At 38.1% G+C, this 20,417-nt stretch overlaps 1 protein-coding gene across 1 annotated transcript; it reads left to right on the top strand.

Moving 5' to 3' along the window:
• Window positions 1–861: 861 nt before the first annotated feature.
• On the top strand, window positions 862–19,607 carry LOC110680966 (zinc finger protein ZXDC-like). Its single transcript, XM_021856739.1, has 3 exons — window positions 862–880; window positions 3,787–4,935; window positions 19,266–19,607. The coding sequence occupies exons 1-3, from the start codon at window positions 862–864 to the stop codon at window positions 19,439–19,441; spliced, it is 1,344 nt and encodes a 447-aa protein (XP_021712431.1). The 3' UTR covers window positions 19,442–19,607.
• Window positions 19,608–20,417: the final 810 nt, after the last annotated feature.

Raw genomic sequence — 20,417 nt, 5'->3', positions numbered from 1 at the left:
ATTTCATAACGCCAAAAATGGTCACCCCTCAACCCACCCTGATGATGATGATGATTTTTTTTCAAGATTTTCACAGAGTAGAGAGAAGGCGGATGTGGTAGCTACTAGCTAGAGCTGATATACGGAATTTTAATAGAAATACCACTTTTGTTTAGTTGAGCGTGCATGTTTGGATTGATATTAGCGTGCATGTTCTATATCAGCGTGACGTTTAATTTCAGTCTAACATAGGGTGCAGAGCTACTTGGGCACTTCCATGATTCACTTTGGCATGGGGCCGAATGTCTTAAACTTTGCAATAAGAAGCGCTTCAAAACGACGCATATTGTGTTCAGAAATTTGCTCAGTCGCTTCGAAATACTCCACTGCCGAAGTGAATCAAAAGTGCCAAGAATAGATCCGGCTCCCTAATTGACAGTTTGAATGTGCGCGCAAAGGGTTTATTCACAAATTTCATAACGCCAAAAATGGTCATTTTCAACACCCACCCATCCCCTCATAACGCATTTTGTATAGAAAATTTTCCGAATGTTGTATGACCTGTAACATCTTGAAGACACCCACCCACCCCCTTCAGCGTTATGAAATATGTGAATGGGCCCTAAACAGCTTGCAGCCTTGTCTCGGGATCGACACTTCAGTTTAGTGAAGATTGTTGTGGACGACGGTAGTGAAAACGGCAGAGCAATTTTCAGGCGTACTGGAGGAATCGGCTGATGGCTGAATCCGGCGTGAGAATCTAAATTTTGTCCCACACTAATGGGAATTTTATTCCTCTTGTCCGCCAGTTTCAGCTGCAAAAACATAACACATTTAGTTCTGATGCAGTTCTAAGGAGCAGTAAACTTACCTTGTTCAATAATGCTTAATGCATTCGATGGTAAATTATACTGAAAAATACAACACAGATGAACAGCGCAGCGAAACATTTAATTGGCTACCGATTTTATCTGAGGCCAGCCAGTGCGGGTACTATCATCATACTATACCGTTATGGTGCTGCATCGGTTATTTACGGTACGCAAGAACTAAGATGGTTAAGTCATTTTCCACCATATTGATAAGGCAACCGTAGAATTAAGTGTGGATTATGTTATTATTTTACCATTGATGACGGAATGTACGGCAAGCATATTAGTGTTATATTTACTACTATTTTTAAATATGGTAAATTTCTAAGCGGGATATCTTTCATGGTTCTATCTCCTGCGTTGTATATTCCATCCCAAAAATATTACGGTTGTTAAGATTATTTTCCAGTTTGCGGTAGCCGCAGAGTTCTACCGCAGCTGTCAAAGTTCTACCGCAGGCTTCGAAATCATTCCATCATTGAAGCAAACAATCAATCATAGTATGCTTGAAAGAGAAAACGTATGAAAAATAGCAACAAACAACAATCATCAAGACGGTATCAAAGGTATCATTGAAGCCTACTATGATTTTACCAGTGCAAATCAGTGATGTGACAGCTGCGGTAGCTTTTCATTGAACCGTAAAACGGAAAGTTTTCCCTAAAATAGCAATAAAAACAATAGTAAGGAATAAATTCAAGCACAATTCTTTAATCTGACGTATCTGCAATACTGCCACTGAAAACTAAATGCTGCAGTGCGCAAACGTCAAACTCGAACAAAATCGATACGAGCACCTCAAGTGAGCAGTTGGCATACCACCAAATATTAGAACGTGTGCACAACTTATGAATATCACCTTAAAAGCTATCGCAACCAAGTGAGTAGCTCGTCTTTTTTAGGTAAATAATTGACCAAAATGAAAACTATCACCGTTCAGGATCTCCTTTCATCGTAGCATTGTTATTGTGCATTCAGATTAACCAAAGACAAATTAAACTTTAGAACGAAGTTCATTTCAGCGTCGGCATTCTAACGAAGTGCTACGCCGACAAAGGCATTCCTATGCGTCGTCGAAGCACTATATTAGAACGCTGACGCCGAACTTCGCCAAAGTTTTGACTGCCAAACTTCTAATTTTCACTTGAAATTGTCGATAAATAAACGCATTAATCCGTTCGTTTGCTAAGAACTAACAACCTAGACACTTGTAACGAACGGCTTTTAAAGCGAGATCATAAGTTAAGCGATAATTGTTGTCTGTCTGTATGACTGAACTCTAAACTAATCTACGATGACGTCACGCTGCAACTTCTAACGGGAAGAAAACCTTTCTGTTTCTGTTCGTGATGAACCACTGCAACCAGTTTTCTTTGATCTTTTGTGGTATACCGTGTACTTTGTTTAGTGCATGTCGTTCTACTCCATTACTATTGAGAAATAATGAAAGCAGTCGTTTTTTATACAAATATCATTCTTTACCATTTTGCATAGCCTCTTTAGAAAAAGATACCGCTATAATACCTTTGGAGAAAACAGTTTGTCACCATTAAACTCTCAAAAGCGCGCCTCTTAATCAGGTTCGGCCACTAAGCTGGTTGAATGATACTGATTTTGACATGCATCGGTACTCTAGCGTATCAAATTATTGTTTCTACTTATAAGGTTCAAAGTCGTTTTTTGAAAACTGTGAACAGGTTTCATCGCATGAGACATTTAGATTCCTTGAAACAAAAAGCTTATTTTAAAGTCAAGAGGTCTGCTACTCCACTGATTCGGAATCGTTTCCCTCCTAGATATCGAAAGATAAACTCTTGGAACTTGGAAAAAAATTGTCTCATGCGTTGAAACCAACCTCAGATGCTGATTGAGCCATTTTTCCACTTCGACCTCCTCATCATCTAGGACAAATAGGTGGGTCTTAGTGGCTTGTTACTCTTCTTTTTACTCTTCCGACCGTAACTTATAAGTATTAACAAGAACAGACACAGCACGAGTACAATTTGGTAGATCTTACCCGTAACGCACCTCGAAAAGGTGATCTACCCGCGTTACGGGTAAGAAAAACTTTACTGCGGGCCGTGTTTACAAAAAATGAACTATTTCGCTACACATTCATCCACCTCATGTTCATTCGGTGAACATTCCTTCACTGGATGTTGGTCCGATGTCATTTTATGTAAACACGGCCCGCATTTAGAGCGGAAAAGAAAATGAAAATCGACAATAAAGAAGATCGTGGATAAGCACCAATGAGAATATATACCGAGGTGAGGAAAACGACATTAGTGTGAGTGACATCCGTGTACGGTGCAACATGAATCACAACTACAAGCAAGTTGAGCCTCCATAAAAAGCCGTATAAATTCAGTGACGTATCCAGGTGTTTAAAAGCGCTAATGGCTGCCGCAAACAGACTCGCTTTCTGGTAGAGGCATGTCGATTTGACGTTTGGCTTGAGTCGTTTCTATTCAACGGACCCAAGCTAAACGTCAAATCGTTTAATCCCTACCAGAAAGCGAGCCTGTTTGCGGCAGCCATTAGCCTCGTAAAAAGCTGGATTAGATTTTTGTTTACGTTTTTCTTGTTACTTTATACATAGCCTTTGCTTCTTTCCTCCACACCTTAGTATATATTCTCATTGGATAAGCTCATTGACTTATGTCATCCAGGGGACTGACACGGCTGTCATCCAGCATACATTTCGGCTCTTCCTCACATCGTTTTGGTACTTCGCATTTTGGTGCTCACTTTCTGGTCGGTTTGCCCTAACCTTGCTCCTGATTTTCGAGTATACGGCTCATACGCTGCTAGTGCTAGATTCTGGCAATTAAAGTATCATCGCATTTGAATCGTCATATTTGATTACGCTTTTCATTTGTTTATTTTTTGTTAATGTTTAACGCATCAGCAGGTATTAATTGATGTCTATCAGAGAAGTCGGCAGAAGCTGGTGCGGCAATCGATTTGGCCGCTATTTCCGGAGAGGAAATTCAGTTGACGGTGCCCTCGGCTTCCGTTGGGACGACCGCTGGCCAGGTGCGGAATCCATTGGATGGGGCGCGATTCAAGTGCAAGTTTTGTCCGACCTTCACAACAACGGCGGAAGATTTCATCAAACATTTCATTATGCACTTCGGTCGGAATCGGATATCGTATAAGCAGATGTCCCAGGAGGAAGCTCGTGCTCTGCCGAATGCTTGCGAGAAGTTCGTTTGTGGGATTTGTGCTCGGTGCTTCGAAACGAGGGATGATGTTAAGGACCACATGATCAAGGATCATGGATTTAAGGAGGCAAAGCCGAAGGAACCAGCGGAAGCACCCCCGGCACCTGTCCCCGTTCCTTCGGTGGGAGTTAAACGTAAATTGGACGATGATTTTGTCGATTCGCAGAAGCTTCAATTGAGCGGCGATTCGTCGAGTTCATCGGAGGAAGGAACAGAGAATAAGAAATTGTCCTCGGCCAAAACTTCTGTGGCCGTAGTTCCTCAATCAACGGTGGCGGGAACTTCAGTGACGGTTCCTGCAGCAGCAGCTGTTATCAATCCCAGTGCCCCATCGTCAGTAGTCTGTGATAGTGAAACACCAAATCTTCCCTCGACAACTCAACCTGCAGCAGCTGGAGTTCAACCTCATCCGGTTTCCAACGCTGCGAGTTCTAGTGCAGTAGCTCCAGCGCCCACACCTCAGCTTCCCAAGCCAGCCGAGGGAGAGGATGCCGAATTGAACGAGTATCTTCAACCGATGACGCTCAAAACGCTAAAACTCCGACTGCTAGCCGGACTGAAGCTGAAATGTCCCCAAAAAGGTTGCGTCTACAAGTTCGAAACCCGAGCCAAACGAGACATTCATTTGAAATGTCACAATGTGGAACCAGCGCTGATTGGACCCGGTGGACCAGTGCCCGGAACTGCAGCAACTGGAACCTCGGCGAAAGAGGAAAAGAAGGACAACTTCAAGTGCTACCAGTGCGGCGTTGAGTTTCCCCGGTGGAGAGAGTGTTGTCAGCATCTGTGGAAGCAGCATCAAATCGACGTCAATATGCTCAAGTGTCCCGTTTGCGATGTGCGGTTCGAGTTTGCCGGTAAGTATTGTTGGAATTAATGGGAGATAGGGAGGGATAGAACTTTAAGACCACCTCACACAAATTTTTAATAATCGCTGGTTTGCTATAATTGTAGCACATTTCCGATGGGATTTTGTGTCTATAAAACCATTTTACTATTTAATTTCACGAATAAAGCATTTGTAAATAACAATACTGCAAGGCTGGTAGCATGTCTCTTTTTAGAGATCACTATTTCCATACAAATCTCGCATAACTTGTGATCTCGCCCTAAAACCAACTAAGTGTGTAGCTTGTTGTTACCGAGCAAACGAATGGATTTACACGTTATTCAACAATGCTTCGATGGAGAGACGATCCTCTAGTGGTCAAAACAGTCACGATTTTCACAAGTTCCGTAGTTAGATAGATTTGTGATTTTGTCTCATATTACTGAGCATCAGCGATATTTGTAAATATAAATTTTCCTTGCAGGAAATATTCATTCTTTGCCTAATCCACTGAAAAAACTTCCAAAATTCTTCCAAAGAACTAATTTTTAGGTCTTCTGATCTTACCAGGAATTTTTTTCTATAAGGATCTATCAAATTGCCTTACAAAATCTCTTGAAGAATTCCGCTAGAGAATGCTTTATAAATCATTCTAAACATTACTCCTGGGAGGTCCTCTACGTGGTTATTGCATATAAATTCCAATTGTTAGTTTAAACTTACATCCAGATGTTCAAGATTATCTGGAATTACCTACTGAGGATTTCTCATCAAGATATTATAATAGTCTCACCGAAGATCGCAGCAAGCCGAACTTTGTGTCACGTTTACCTCGTTTCGCGTTTTTTTCGGCTGGTGAAAACTAGTTTCGGTGGATGGTGCTATGCCACGTGCAAATGTTCTGTGGAAACATGTTTTTCAATGTGATTTCCTTTCTTCGATGATTATATCTGAAGATGATTTGTGGAGTCTTGTTTTTAGTGCTCTGTGATGGCTCCAGCAATTGAAGGTGTTTCGCGCGACTCGTTTTTATTATCTCCTGTGTGTGTTAAGCGTGTTCTTTCAAAAATTGAAGTGGTTCGTGGATGGATGGATTATGAACTGCAGTTTTTTGTCGATTTTTCGTGCGGTGCTTGCATTTTGATGGGCAGTTCTATGTTACGGCTCACGCTATTGTTCATTATTAGAGGAGCAATGGATTGCAGAGGAGTTTCAAAAAAGGAATTTGGTGAGTTTGTTCTGATCAGCAGCGCATGATCACAATGCGTAAATGTTAACCATTTATCGGCCAGAACGTCTACCCAACGTATCCTATGCAAGGGGCGGATCACTCCTGATGCATTGAAATAATTTTATACATTCAAATGCATTTAAATGCACACTCAACAGATTTTCAATTCATGGCTTGCTCCAACAATTGGTTGTTGATTTTTTTGAAGTGTCAATCTCGTTTTTTCACAAACTCAAGTACAGTTGCCCCCTCACCCAAAAACAAATTCAAAGAGGGACTGAAACATTTCTAATGACTTGTTCGACAATTAGTGAGCTTTTTTAAGTTATCCGTTCAATAAATGGTGAATTATGCTTGTACTATGGATTTCGGTTCAATAATTCCAGCAGCCTTTATGGCAACAATCGCAATGCAACTCCGACATTCAACGGAATGACAACGATGTGGATACATTTACAACCACGTAGATGAAGCATGTCCTACTTCAGAGGATAGCTTTAGTCGTGTTCTCTTTAATTAATGTATTAATCAACTCCAAGAGTTTACCGCTTATAATCCTGTACCCAACCTAAATCGAAACTGAAGAGTAAAACAATTTATTTGAACAAATAATTCCAGAAAATCTTTCATTTATATTTGGATTTTTGAATTTGATGCGCATTTACAATCGCCACTAGTAATGAGACCAGTAAGGCTGTGCGTTTCTCGGGGAGGAGGTTCCGATGAATCCTGATTCTAAATGGCACTGTGTCTACGGGAGAGGGAGACAATATATGCCTGCTAAGCCACCATCTCCCTCCCCCCATTATGTTCGCTGTGTGCTCCAAGATTTCAGAGCTGCTTAAGCCAGGCTTCTAATACTAATTTAAAAAAAAAACAGTTTTGAGCTTCAGCTAGGTAACCTAAAATGAATGAATTTTGTGATTAATGGAAGAATATCGAAGAAAGTTATTTTTTCGTTACGAAGAGTCAAACCATCAAATAAACAGTTTTAGAACAACAAACAATGACTCGTTGCTATAGCTCAATACGCTGGTACAGGTCAAAGCTAAGTTGATGTGGATGTCTAAAAAATGCATCTAATGCAAATCGATGTGCATTTGATGTACATTGAGAAAGTGATCCACCCCTTGATCCTATGGCACTACCCTTTCCATCAACATTCCGCCACATCCCGTAACACCTATGAGAGGTCGTAGAGTTCTCTGCATCTTTCTTAAGTAGGTGTTCAATCAATCATCCTTTCCCATTCCCCAGCTTTTGCAAGGACGTGGCCAGGACAATTCTCAATTATTGGAGGAAGCGTTAATCTTGTTTAAGAGTTAGAGGTTAGTCGTTAGTCCCAAATTTCTGACTTTGGTAACGGACGGAAAGGAGGCAACCCTCATACAATGGTTTAGGACTGTACCACCTACGAATTTGTGCGAAATGCTTAATGCTAATGCTAAGATATTATAATAGTCTCACCAAAATTGTGTTCAAAATCATCAAGCAAGGACATATTCTTCAGAGAGTTCAACATATCATTCAGAAAAACTCTCGGAAATTGCTCAAGGGTTTCTTGAAAAATCCACAGTGAAAAATATCCAGGACTTACTGCGAACAAAATAAACGATTCCTAGAGGTGTAACTCTAAGGATTCCTTTTGACATTCCACAAGATTCGCATACATAATTGAACAGGATTTTATTCGGAAAATATTCTTTGGGTTTCTCCAGATTTCTCTAAAAAATAATTTGATGTTGCCAATTTTTTTTTTCAAAACTCTCTCGGAAATAATATTTAAATATTAATATTAAGAAATTTTCTTCGAAAATGCCCGAATAAGAAAATTTAGAATTTCAAACATTCATATAAAGTTTGTAACGGAAAATGTTCAACTGTCAGCTGTCGAAGGATTATATTATTGTTTCCTCAAGGGAACCTTCTCAGGAGTCTTTAAAAAAAAAAAAATAAATAACAGAGAATCATCCATGTTTTTGTGAGATACAGAATCCACTGCGTTGCCACTGAAGAGTGGCAATAAAATTGATCACAGTAAACTGGTTGGCCCAGATAGCCGTAGCGGTAAACGCGCAGCTATTCAGCAAGACCAAGCTGAGGGTCGTGGGTTCGAATCCTACCGGTCGAGGATCTTTTCGGGTTGGAAATTTTCTCGACTTCCCAGGGCATAGAGTATCTTCGTACCTGCCACACGATATACGCATGCAAAAATGGTCATTGGCATAGTAAGCTCTCAGTTAATAACTGTGGAAGTGCTCATAAGAACACTAAGCTGAGAAGCAGGCTCTGTCCCAGTGGGGACGTAACGCCAGAAAGAAGAAGAAACTGGTTGGCATTCTTGAGTGAAGCGCTACTGTCACTTGCGCACGCGGTTCTCCTGAGTATTTTTAAAGAAATTTTTCAACAGATTTATTATAGGATTTGCAATTCATACTTGAATTTCTCAAAACACTTCTTCAGAAATTCCATCAGGAATTGTTTCAGATTCATGAAATTACTCCAAAAATATTTACGAATGTGAATAAATGAGTTCTTAAGGCTAAGTATCCGTCATTCGTTTTGGCAACAATGATGACTTTTCAGCTTGCATTTGAAAGTGAAAAAACTCAGTCTTGTTAGTTTATATTGACTTGAAAAAGTATCACTGTACGCGCTAACATGCTTAAAATATGCTGATACTTTTTCAGCTGTGTCAGTACAAAACCAACTGATTTTCTTTAATTCGAAATCGTGAGATGAATTAGCAACAATCATCAGCGACGCGTACAAATTTCAATGACGGCCCACTTCGCCTTAAATAACATCTAGAAATCACTTTCCATTTTTGGTTCAAAAACTAATCCAGAAACACCTCAATATTTAATAGGAATTCCTTTACAAATTAATCGATGAATTACTGCTAATTCAGATCCAATTTGTATACGATTTTTACAAAATCACACATCAAAAAAGTTTTGAAAGAACTTCTAAAAATTTTTTGGATAATTTCAGCTTAAATTTTTGTTTTATTATTATTATTTATTTACTTGATATTTCCATACATTCTCACAGTTTTTCTTTACTTTTGAAAACTAACCACTTACATCTATTTTTGTGTACAGAAAATTACAACACTTTCCAAAGTGTTTTTTGAATGCCGTTTTATGATTACATCGCATTTCCCTTATTTGTTTTTTTGAAGTTATACAAACTACCTTCTTTATTTAAGATAAAAGAGATCGCCCTACTGACAAGGAATAAAGCTGTTTTTTGTCTCTCATTATTTGGGTTTTTTCCAAAGACAGAATATTCTCCGCGTTGAAAAATTTTATTTTGAAATGCTGTGCTAAAATAACATTCGTGAACTCCCATACTTGCTGTGCACCCGAAGTACATCCCATGATACGGTGCTTATTGTCATCAGGTAATGAGCAGACCTCGAAGTTTGAATTTTGGAGTCGGCCAATACCGTATCTAGTTTTTCCGTATTTGGAATTAGATCATTTACAAACAAGTAAAGCTGTGATTTATCCTCCATAGGCAAGAAATTTGAATTGATATTCTCCCAAACATTAACAAACATGAGCAGTAACAACTAAAAACCTATCATATATAAGAATGCCGTTGATAATGCTTTGCAATTTTCGTATCAGAGCCTCGATATAAATTACAAACAGTACCATGCTCAAAGGGCACCCTTGTCTTACAGATGATTTGATTGGAAACTGTTTGGTTAAAAATCCGTTGAAAAAAAGACACATGACGATGCTGACGCGTATAATTGCTATAAGCAAGTAACTAATTTTTCTGGAAAACCGTATTTGAACAGGACTTTCCAAAGAAATTCGTGACTGACACTATCAAAAGCCTTTTGTAGGTCAAGGCTTACCATAAAACCTTTAACTCTCTTATTTTCGAGGGATCTTGTAATCAAACGACGAATATTTTGAATGTTATTAATACAAGACTTATTTTTCATGCACGCCACCTGACCAGGACCAACTATTTTTTGCAAAACCATTGTAACTCTGTTAGCTAGTATTTTACAAAACAATTTATAGTCAGTGTTGAGCAAACTTATGGCCTAAGGTTCCAAATCAAAGAATCCCCTTTTTTAGGTATCAAAGTTATTATTCCTGAAGTAAATTCTTTTGGAGGTGTAACTGAATTAACTAAATATGCATTAGAAATGTTAAATAATTCATCTTTAACAGTGTCAAAATGTTTCAAATAAAATTCATAAGTCAGGCCATCAGGGCCTGACGACTTTTTAGATGACCACATTTTTAAAGTAGAATGTATTTCATCAACTGAATAGGTGCAATAAGCATGTTCTGATCGTTCAGATCTAAAGTGCATTCACATTGCACAAAGCGTCTATGCCGTTTGAATCTTCTGTTGAATTTTATCGAATAATTTCGAAAAATGGTCGAAATAATATTCCCTAATTGAGCAGGATCTGCTACCAATGTTCCGTTATTTTTCAAACGAATATAGGAACAGTTCGTTTTAGCTGGGCCGCAACTTGATAAATACTTATTTTTCTTCCGAGGATAACGTCTGAGGACCTAACTTGAAAACGAAGTGCTTCATACGATCCATTTCGATTTCCATAATTTTTGATTTCGTTATTTGTAACTCATCATTAACATCTTCTCCCAATATAAGCCTATCAGTTAGTTTCTATATTTTATCATTCAACTTTGTTTGCCTTGATATATATCTTATAAAGGTTCCAGCTCTCATTCTTAAAAAAACTTCTACACTTTCTTTTTGAAGGCAAAATTCCACCAAGAACCTCGATCTGTGGAATAAATATGTCTGTTTTTCAAATTATCATACCCATCGATAACTCTAGAATTGATTGTATCATTTTCGATCAACTGTGGATTTATCTTCCAATATCCTTTACCACGAATTTCTAAATAGTTTTTTTTTAATTTTGCTTTGAAAAGAACTGCTCTGTGACCAGAAAGGCAACGGTTACGGTTCGTGTTTCAGTAATGTTCTGAACTACTGTTGATTAGCATAGAAACGGTCAATTCTTGAGGCCGAATCACCACGAAGGAACGTAAATTCATTAGTTTTCTTCTGCAGTAGAATATCTTTTAACTTGAGAGAATCAATCACGCTTTTGAGACTAGTGGAATAATGTTTACAAGAATTTTTTGTATCACCTGGCTCCACTATACAATTGAAGTCGCCACCCAGGACTGTTGACATAACAGTGTACTTACTTAAGTGCACAGCAAGATCTGTTTGAAACATTAATATCGCGTTCTTTTTCTTCTTATTAGTTCCTGAAAACGCGTAGACATTGGTTCAAATTCATGTTTGCTACCGTTAAGGATAATATTTCCGCCATTTGGATGATAAAGAACGTCTTTATACTCCAACCCATTCCGTATCAGTATGGCTGTACCTAACGCTTTGGATGGCCTATTTACAATTGCTTGATGCGAATGTATGAAATTGAAATTTTCGAATATAACCTCTTGGAGGAAAACTATATTCAAGACTATAATCTCTTACAAAATCCCCTTAACAAAATTTTTGTTCAAATCTGAATTGGAACTATTCAAATTTACTGTACTAATGGTTAAAATGTAGTTCATTCTGGATAAGATTCGCTGTAATTTAAAAGATCACCTTGAATGGTTTTCAATTGCTTATTTTTTTATCTTGTCTTGACACCTTGTAGTTCACTAAGACCGGGTCGCAGGTACTTGTAATGCCTGGTCATATTGTTACAGTATGGCCCATAAAAAAATGCGAAAATCGTAATATCATGTTTTATGGTAGTTTTACATAGAAAATGTGAATGAAACATAAATAATATTCATTACTTTTATTGTTTGAATAATTTAGACTCAGTTTTTCGCTGTTGGACATGATTTTTATCAGTTACTTTCACCTTATCAGAGAGGAATTTGGAAGCATACCTTCAAATTTTATTCATGCGGTCGTCGAGTTCAATATCTGAATGTTGAAGCTTCTAAAACATCAACGATGCGTGAGATCCTTCACAGGCCTTGTCTCCAGTATACGCCCATATCAAATGATAGAATTGGTTCGTACCTGGGTAATCGGAGACTTAAACATATTTTCGAAAAAACGGCTCATTTTGGAGAGCTTTGATTGAACCTTCACTATAAGTGTGATAAGCGGCTCCGTTTTGCTCAATACCTATGAGCTAGTATTGATTTAAGTTGTCTCTAACGAAGGAACAAATTTTATTCGTCAAAAATCGGTTATAGGGCCTCCGTATTTATTTTTATTCTAACTTAAACAAAAAATAAATGCATATCAAACCTATAAGACGCAAATGCCCTCAAAACTATGACCCTGGCAAAATCTTTATTGTGATCATGAAAAACACGTTCTCTTAAGAACTCCTCCATCCTCTGATACTAAACAAACTAAAATTTTCAACAATAAAGTGTGATTTTTTAAGGTGGAAACTTTATCACCAGAGTATACGACAATCAGACGCTGTTTCTAGCTTCGGACGAACAAACCTTTGAACTTGTTTGCTTCATTACATTATTTAGGACAGTAAGAAACATACGACAAAAAATGTCCTGGATAGGAAGTTGTGTCAGAATATACTACAATAATCAAAAATTACATTCGTTATCAAAAACAATGGAAAATAACGCTTGTGGATGCTATATTCACATTCAAACAATTTTCGGCAATTTTTTTTATTGGGCCATACTGTAGGATCTGGTTCCGTGCTAGATAGATCAGAGTCTGAATCCTTTTGTCCTTCGCCTTTACCAGTTACACCCCGCTTGCGATTGACGGGACTGTTGTGAACTCGGGATCATTTCTTTCGGACTTCGGTACTGTTTACCTTCTTCATGAAGCTTGTCCTGTTGAGCATCATCTAAGATAGCTTCGTTCGGTTTGCCACCGTGAAGCTCTTCTTAGTTCAATACCACCATTCCACTGGTACTTTCGGCCGACTCAACTCCAACTTAACTCTTTGGTTTGATTCCCAAGAGAGTGTCTTTGTAGCTGTTGACCACAGCAGAATCCCCAGTACCAGCACACCAGAAAACACCAGTAGCACCATCAAAACCTACAGGGCAGCAGCAACCCGCTTTCATATGATCCGTGGATCCACAGATGAAACATTTCGTTTGTAAAACCATCGTAATAAATTCTAGCCTGCATGTTGACCAACATGCATACAAGCCGGAATATCACGAAAATACTTCTCGCGAACCATGTGATGGATTACACCGTATTTCTGGAACTCTTTGGCAATGCTTCCCTATCTTTCAACCTCTGGTGGGAGCCGAAAATTCTGACGTACCGGAACTGCTTCCCGGCAACCGAAACCGAAATGGACGCCTTATTACCATTGTCATATTCGAAATCGACTGTAGCTGGTAGTTTACTGTTACTGTTTCACGGAATTTGGCAAAGACAGAGAATTCTTTGCCTTCTCGGTACATCGACAAAAGCATGTCACTTGTGATACCATTTTTACGGAAAAAAATGAACACTTCCACTTCCTAGCAATCTTTCGGATTGGATTGCTCACGACCGAAGTACATAACGCTTTGCTTGTGTTTTCGCGATAATGTTGTTAGCCATTGTTCGTGGTCTTTGTTATCTCTTTGTTAGATCAACAACTGCAGTGCAAAGCACTCTTGAACACCATTGGTATGAACCGCCTCTGTTTGTTTTATTAGTTCACCACTGCTTTGAAAACACGTCCGTATACGGTCGACTACTCGAAGAGATTGAAATTGAATTCGGAAAAAATGTCCCTCCCCTCGCACGTATGATATTGACGCGATGGGTGAGTTTATACCACAATAACACTTATATGGGAACCAAAGACATGTCCAGTCGTTTGTGGTTATCACATCAGGATATTTTTGTTTAATACCGCGTCTTGAATCATATGCCATAGCCGCATCAATCTTACGGATGTGATCCAACAGTCATCCTGTTACCAGGCATCAGGGCAATAGGAGCCGTAGCTCTGCCATCATATAGCATAGGCATATAATGCAAATATCCTGACCATAATATTTTGGGAGAATGACTAAGGATTTCGCCTAGTAGAATACGACGCTCTTTTATTTTGTTATATTTCTACCTACTTTAGATCTATAATAAATCACATTCATAAGCTTGGTAGTAGGCGCGATGTAGCAATTTATTGTCATTGAAACGTGAATCCAGACAAATAGACATAAATAAAAATTAGGGCATTATAATAATGAACATAATGTAATTTGATGATAATCTTTGATTTTTTTAATGATAAATAGCAAAAATGCAAAGGTGACAGATCAAGGACATAGAAATACAACCTTGGAGTTAAAGTAATCATACTAAACGGATGAAAACCACGAACTTACATAGAGATATGTAGTTCATAAAGAAAATAGTTGACATTACATGCGGTAATCGAACAGAGAAATTTGATACATTGAAACTTACGAGACTAGAATAGATACATACATACATACATGTAACTAGGAAAAAGCTTTAAATTTCTGATGTTCAGTCACTTGAATGGTGACACGTAATTAATACACATTCTTGTTTTACTGTAAATACTAATAAACTCCTAGTACCGTAAAGTGCCGTAATTCAGCACAGTTAAGGATAAAACGATTCAAATTGTTAATTAAAAATTAGTATTGCATCTACAAAAAAGCTTTATGGGTGGATCGCTAGCAAATCTATTCAAGATTTATGGGAAAAATATAAACTAGACTGTATTTATAATTTACAATGTGATTTTTTTTGAAATAGTTCACTCGTTGAAATTGCCTAATTCCGCGCATTTTTTAAACGCTTTTCCATATTTCCGCGCAGAAGAATGCCTAATTCCGCGAAACTCATGAAACAATCGAATTAACATTAACTTTGATATGGGGCTGCATCCATAAGTACGTAACACTTAAAATTGAAAATTTTCAACCCCTCCCCTTCCGTAACCCTTTTTGTAAGAGAAAAACGTAGATTTTGTATGAACCGTAACTTTTAGTCTACGTTCAGTTTTTTTATTAACTTTTTGTCTATCGCATGAAATAAAGATAACCAAAGCGTGGCATTGGTACGTGTGAATTTCGTCTAGGGGAAAGTGGATAATTTGGCCGTCTTAAGAAAAGTCGTAATAATTGAAATTTTTAGATCAATACACTAGATACGCACGATTCCGTCGTCTTAAAAAAAACACGAATGAATTTTTCGTCGATTCTTCTGTCGATGGGGTGATATGAGCACCCTATTTTATGTTGTGAAATTATCCCATAGAATCTAACAATTTAATTATTTTATTCACTGAACTGGAAAGTTTAGAAATGGAAATACTCTTTCGGAAATCTACTGAGCTCATATTTGGCTCAAATATGCTTCTTATTGCATAGTCTTAGACAATTCGGTCGAGGAAAAAAACCCCATCTTCTTCTTCTTGGCATTAACGTCCTCACTGGGGACAGAGCCTGCTTCTCATCTTAGTGTTCTTATGAGCACTTCCACAGTTATTAACTGAAGCTTTCTTGTCAAAGTTGCCATTTTTGCATTTGTATATATCGTTTGGCAGGCACGAAGATACCTCATGCCCAGGGAAGTCAAGGAAATTTCTACTTACGAAAAGATCCTGGACCGACCGGAAATCGAACCCAGTCACCTTCAGCATGGCTTTGATTTGTTAGCAAACTGCACGGTTCATACAATACAAGGACCAGTTCGCATTATTGCTTGGAGTCAAAGGGTTTTAAGCAAATGAATTAATGGTATCCACTAATGCCACGGGTAACTGAAACTTATTTTTTTAGGCAAAAAGAACCTCAGAAGCACCTAAGGGTCATCCATAAATTACGTCACACAAAATATGGCCATTTTCAATCCCTCTGCCCCGTATTATCATACTTTATATGGAGGCTTCGTGAATTATGTAGAGATCGTAAAGTTTCCGTGAATCATTATCCGAGAGTTGTGTCGTAATTTGTGGGGGTCTTCTACAAATTACGACCTGTTGAACGTTGTGAACGATATGTTGTTTTTACAATAATTCTGTATGGATTGTATAATATAAATAAAAATCATAAACAAGTAGATAATTGCCAATGTTATGTGTGGTTCATTATGCTAAGTAAATTTTGTGCGCACAGATGTACACACTTAATTCAGAATGCCGAATCTCGGCTAATTTCAACCGAGATCCGCACAGCCGAGCTCGTGAAAAAAATCTAAGTGTGTATAGACTATTTTGTTGGGGCTGTGCATAAACCACGTGGTATTTTTCCCTGTAAGGGACCGTCCATAAATGACGTAGCATTTTAGGGGGGAGGGGGGAGTCTACGATTTTGCTAACCATGTATTAAGTATGGGAAAATAAGCTCGAAGGGGAAGGGGTGTCGAAAATTAGTTAAAAGATGCTACGTCATTTATGGACGCTGCCTAAGTGGGCTTTCCCGATATTCCGCTTGTACATGAAACGTATGTATGCATAAAGTTACTTTTCAGAGAAATAGACAGATGTGAAGACGGATATAGCCAGCAGTATGCGGCGCCGCCATCTTTTCGAATCCAACATGTTCTAAGCAACCGTTGGATACTCAAATGCATTTCAATGCGGATACTCAAATGATCTTGGCTATGCGCGGAATTAGGGCATTATGAAAAAAGACGTGGCCTAATTCCGCCGCAATACTTTTTTGAATAAAACTCAATAATTATGCTAATATTTGATAAGATTTCATAGAAGCACCATGAAACATATCTGTAGCAAGTAATTCCATGGAATATTGCATAAAAAATAAAAAAATTTTAATAAAGAAATCGCGTTTGTTGTTGTCCTACAGTCTTAGCGCGGATTCTAAGAAAATTTAGAAAAATAACGTCTACTCCAACGGGCCTTCACTGATTATTTTTTTTATGCCGCGAAAAAATGCCTTATTTGCTTTTATTTGTCATTCAAACTTATTCTTAATCAAAGTAGCCTCGAATAGCATTAAAAGTTGCTGAAATATTAATGTGAATTTCCATATAGGGGAAGACGGGGTAAGACCGCCCACCTAAGAAATTTAATTCATATGTCAAAATCAAGAATCAATAAATCCTTTTTCGACGCAGCATGTCGTTTTTGGAGCCTTAGGCATGATCAAAAATATCACAGGTGTTGTATTTCTAAAAAATATTTATTTCTTGAAGCTTTTAAAAAGTGATGTCTTATCACGATTATTTTTAGCGACGGGGTAAAACCGCCCACCCACGGGGTAAGAGCGACCACCACGATTTTCGTACACAATTTTGTGACAAAATATATCAGTTCCCTGTGATTCATAAAAGTATAATGTTTTATGAATTCTACATTGATTAACGTGAATATTGAATCATTTTTAGGGTTAATTATTTCAAAAACTTAAATGTATACTTATTATTACCTTGAAACACCAATATTTTGGAAAAAACTATGCGGATTTGGCTTGTATTTTTCACAAAAATTGATTTCATTTCACTTGAACAGATTACTGTACAACGTAGTTAAAACTTTAAAAATGGTTTACACAGTTATTTGATATAAATTAGGGGTGGCGGTCTTACCCCGTCAACAGTGGTCGGTTTTACCCCGCTTGCGCAATTTTCACAACTATGGCCTTATTTCAAAGCTTAATATTTACAATTCGAAATTCACTTCAATGAAGCATATTTCACATTTCTGTCAAAGCATGGACGGGTAATTTGTTATGTTTTTCCAAAAAAATCCCTTCCGAAATCCTTAAGTAAGCATCTGTTAAATTTAGATCAAATTCATTATCGACGAGCAGAAACTTTGTTTTTTGACATTTGTTATAAAAAAATTGATTTAAATATCACACTAAATACTCCGGAATGTCAAAAATCTTGTGTTTATGGAAAGTGCTTGATGAGCTTTTAAGAAAATTGCCATTTTCATGCCAAACTGAAGGTGGTCCGTCTTACCCCGGTGGGCGCTCTTACCCCGTCTTCCCCTATAAATAATTTTGTATGAAATGCGCGGAATTAGGCACTGCGCTGAATTAGGGCACTTTACGGTACTTCATACTAAGATGAAACCAATATTGCACTATTTAGTGAGAAAAGGTTGTAGCGGTATAAGGGATAGTTTAATAGTAGTAAAGTGCCCATATTTCTTGTGCGCTCCTAATTTCGCTTAACTCTCATTTTTAAACATGTTTTGCAAAAGAACATGGTAAAAAATAAGCTTCTGGTAAATCTTGACGATATCAAGGTAGCAGCACTTGAATTCAACGTTGCATGTTTTGATTTGCAATAAACAAAAAAATAAAAAAAACGTTTCCGCCTGACTCATATTTGTACCTACAATATTTGGAGTGCAAGTCTTGTATCTTACCTTGACACCAACCTGCATCTGTTAAAAGCGTTAAAAGGGGTTGAATTGATCTCAATCAATTTCTACAGCGAGCTGTCCATGATTGCTTTAGACATACAAAAGACATGAAGTTCAGAATCAACGAATTTTCACTTCAGAGTCTAGTGCTAGAGACAGCAGAGCAAATCCAAAGTTAGAACTCTTCAAATCATGGTGACTGTTGTTTTGAATTGAGTCAAGTGATCAGTCCATTCAATTGAACGTGCTGATTTTTTTTACCGTGAACCTTTTTTGGCTACTGTTTCAAAGAATTTTAGATTTTCAATTGACACTCAGTATATTGCCGTAAGACGTAATTAACGTAAAAAAACAGGATGAATTCTTAAGGTAGAACCAGAAGGAAACTTTTAGGAGGAATATCTTCGAAAACAATCACTGAATGAACTTCTAAAGAAATGATAAGAGTAATATCTGAACTCTTATCTGCTTACGATAAGTTTATTTTTGCTATCTTGGTTATTGTTTGGTTTCTTTTTGATCTCTATTTTGTTCTTGTTTGGTCTCTATTTCAGGTAAGAGATCTCTGAAGTTCCTATTAAAATTCTTAAATTCTTTTTGCTTTGTCATGTTCCGCAAATTTGTTATTCGTAAACTTGAATAATTAAATGAATATAACAAATTAGAAATCACAATAGTAGTATGGTAAGAATACAGTGAAATGAAAGATTACAATGAGGTGATCCTGAAGTTTTGTCCGTTTCTGTACCTAAATGCCAATTCATAACTTTATTTCCAGTGAAAGTCTATCGACATCTTCAGACGCATCGCCCGGTAAAAGCATATAGTTGCACGTCTTGTGGAAAGTCATTTGCAACCCATTCGCAGCTTTTTGGTCCACGAGTCTCTCCACAAGAAGCAACAAATGCAACGTGCCAAGCTGAAAGCAGCTGCTTCGAAAGAGGCCGGAACTGACGCGGAAGGCAAAGCGGTTGAGGCCGACAACGAAGGCAACGGAGACGATGAGGCCGAAGAGGAAGCAAATGCCGATGGGGAAGGCAAACCGAAAGCGGAAAAGTTACCATGGTATGCCGAGCGGAAGTGCGACATCTGTGGGCACATGTTTGGGACGTCGAAAATTTTGTCCAAGCACATCAAAACGGTTCACCACAAGATCAAGCCGTTTATCTGCAGCGTTTGCGGGTACAAGTCGGCACGGAAGATTACCTTGACGGTGGGTTAGAGTGGGACCGTGCATACCTGGGACCGCCATATTACCGAACTTCAATGAACCAAACAAATTTGCTTCACAGAGTTTTAGTTTATGGACTATCCTTTCTGAAACTCTTTTGTTTCAAAATATTTTATCGGTAAGAATTTGGAAAATAACGCCCGTATAAGTCAAAGAGTCAAATATTTCATAAAAAAATAGACCATAAACTACAACCCTGCGAAAATTTTTTGGGTAATTGAAATTCGATAATAATGCGGCTCCAGATATATATTCATATTCTATTCCTTTTGTAGATCCACATGCGTCAACATTCGGGTCAAAAGCCGCTGGAATGCAAGGAGTGTCCGTTCAGAACGGCTGATCCTAGCGCACTTGAAGCACCACGAGAAGCGTCATACCAAGGTGAGAATATGAGTTATCAAGAGACGTTTGATCATGACCTTTTATACCTTCGCACAGGACAAATGGTACGAGTGCAAGTTCTGCGGGCTGCTCACCATACAAGCCAGCGGCCTGAAGGCCCACATCAGACTGAATCATCCAAAGGAGTTTCGAAACGATGAAGTGCGACCTGTGCAACTTCACCTCGGTCAATCCGGAACTGTTGGCTCGGCACAAAAGCGACCACAAGCCGGATTGATCAAGAGTGAAGATTCGCACGATTCGGTTTCATCCAAAGCGATCGAAAAAACGCTCCGGAGAGCTCGTCGGATTGCT

Source organism: Aedes aegypti, unplaced genomic scaffold (assembly GCF_002204515.2).
Source record: "Aedes aegypti strain LVP_AGWG unplaced genomic scaffold, AaegL5.0 Primary Assembly AGWG_AaegL5_hic_scaff_2235_PBJ_arrow, whole genome shotgun sequence".
NCBI lineage: Eukaryota > Metazoa > Arthropoda > Insecta > Diptera > Culicidae > Aedes > Aedes aegypti.
This window is presented reverse-complemented; position numbering and strand designations above follow the sequence as displayed.

Excerpts from the sequence above, each read along its gene's own strand:
- LOC110680966 (XM_021856739.1), top strand. Across the intron at positions 4,936-19,265 it reads TGTGCGGTTCGAGTTTGCCG|TGAAAGTCTATCGACATCTT; the intron begins GTAAGTATTGTT and ends CTTTATTTCCAG.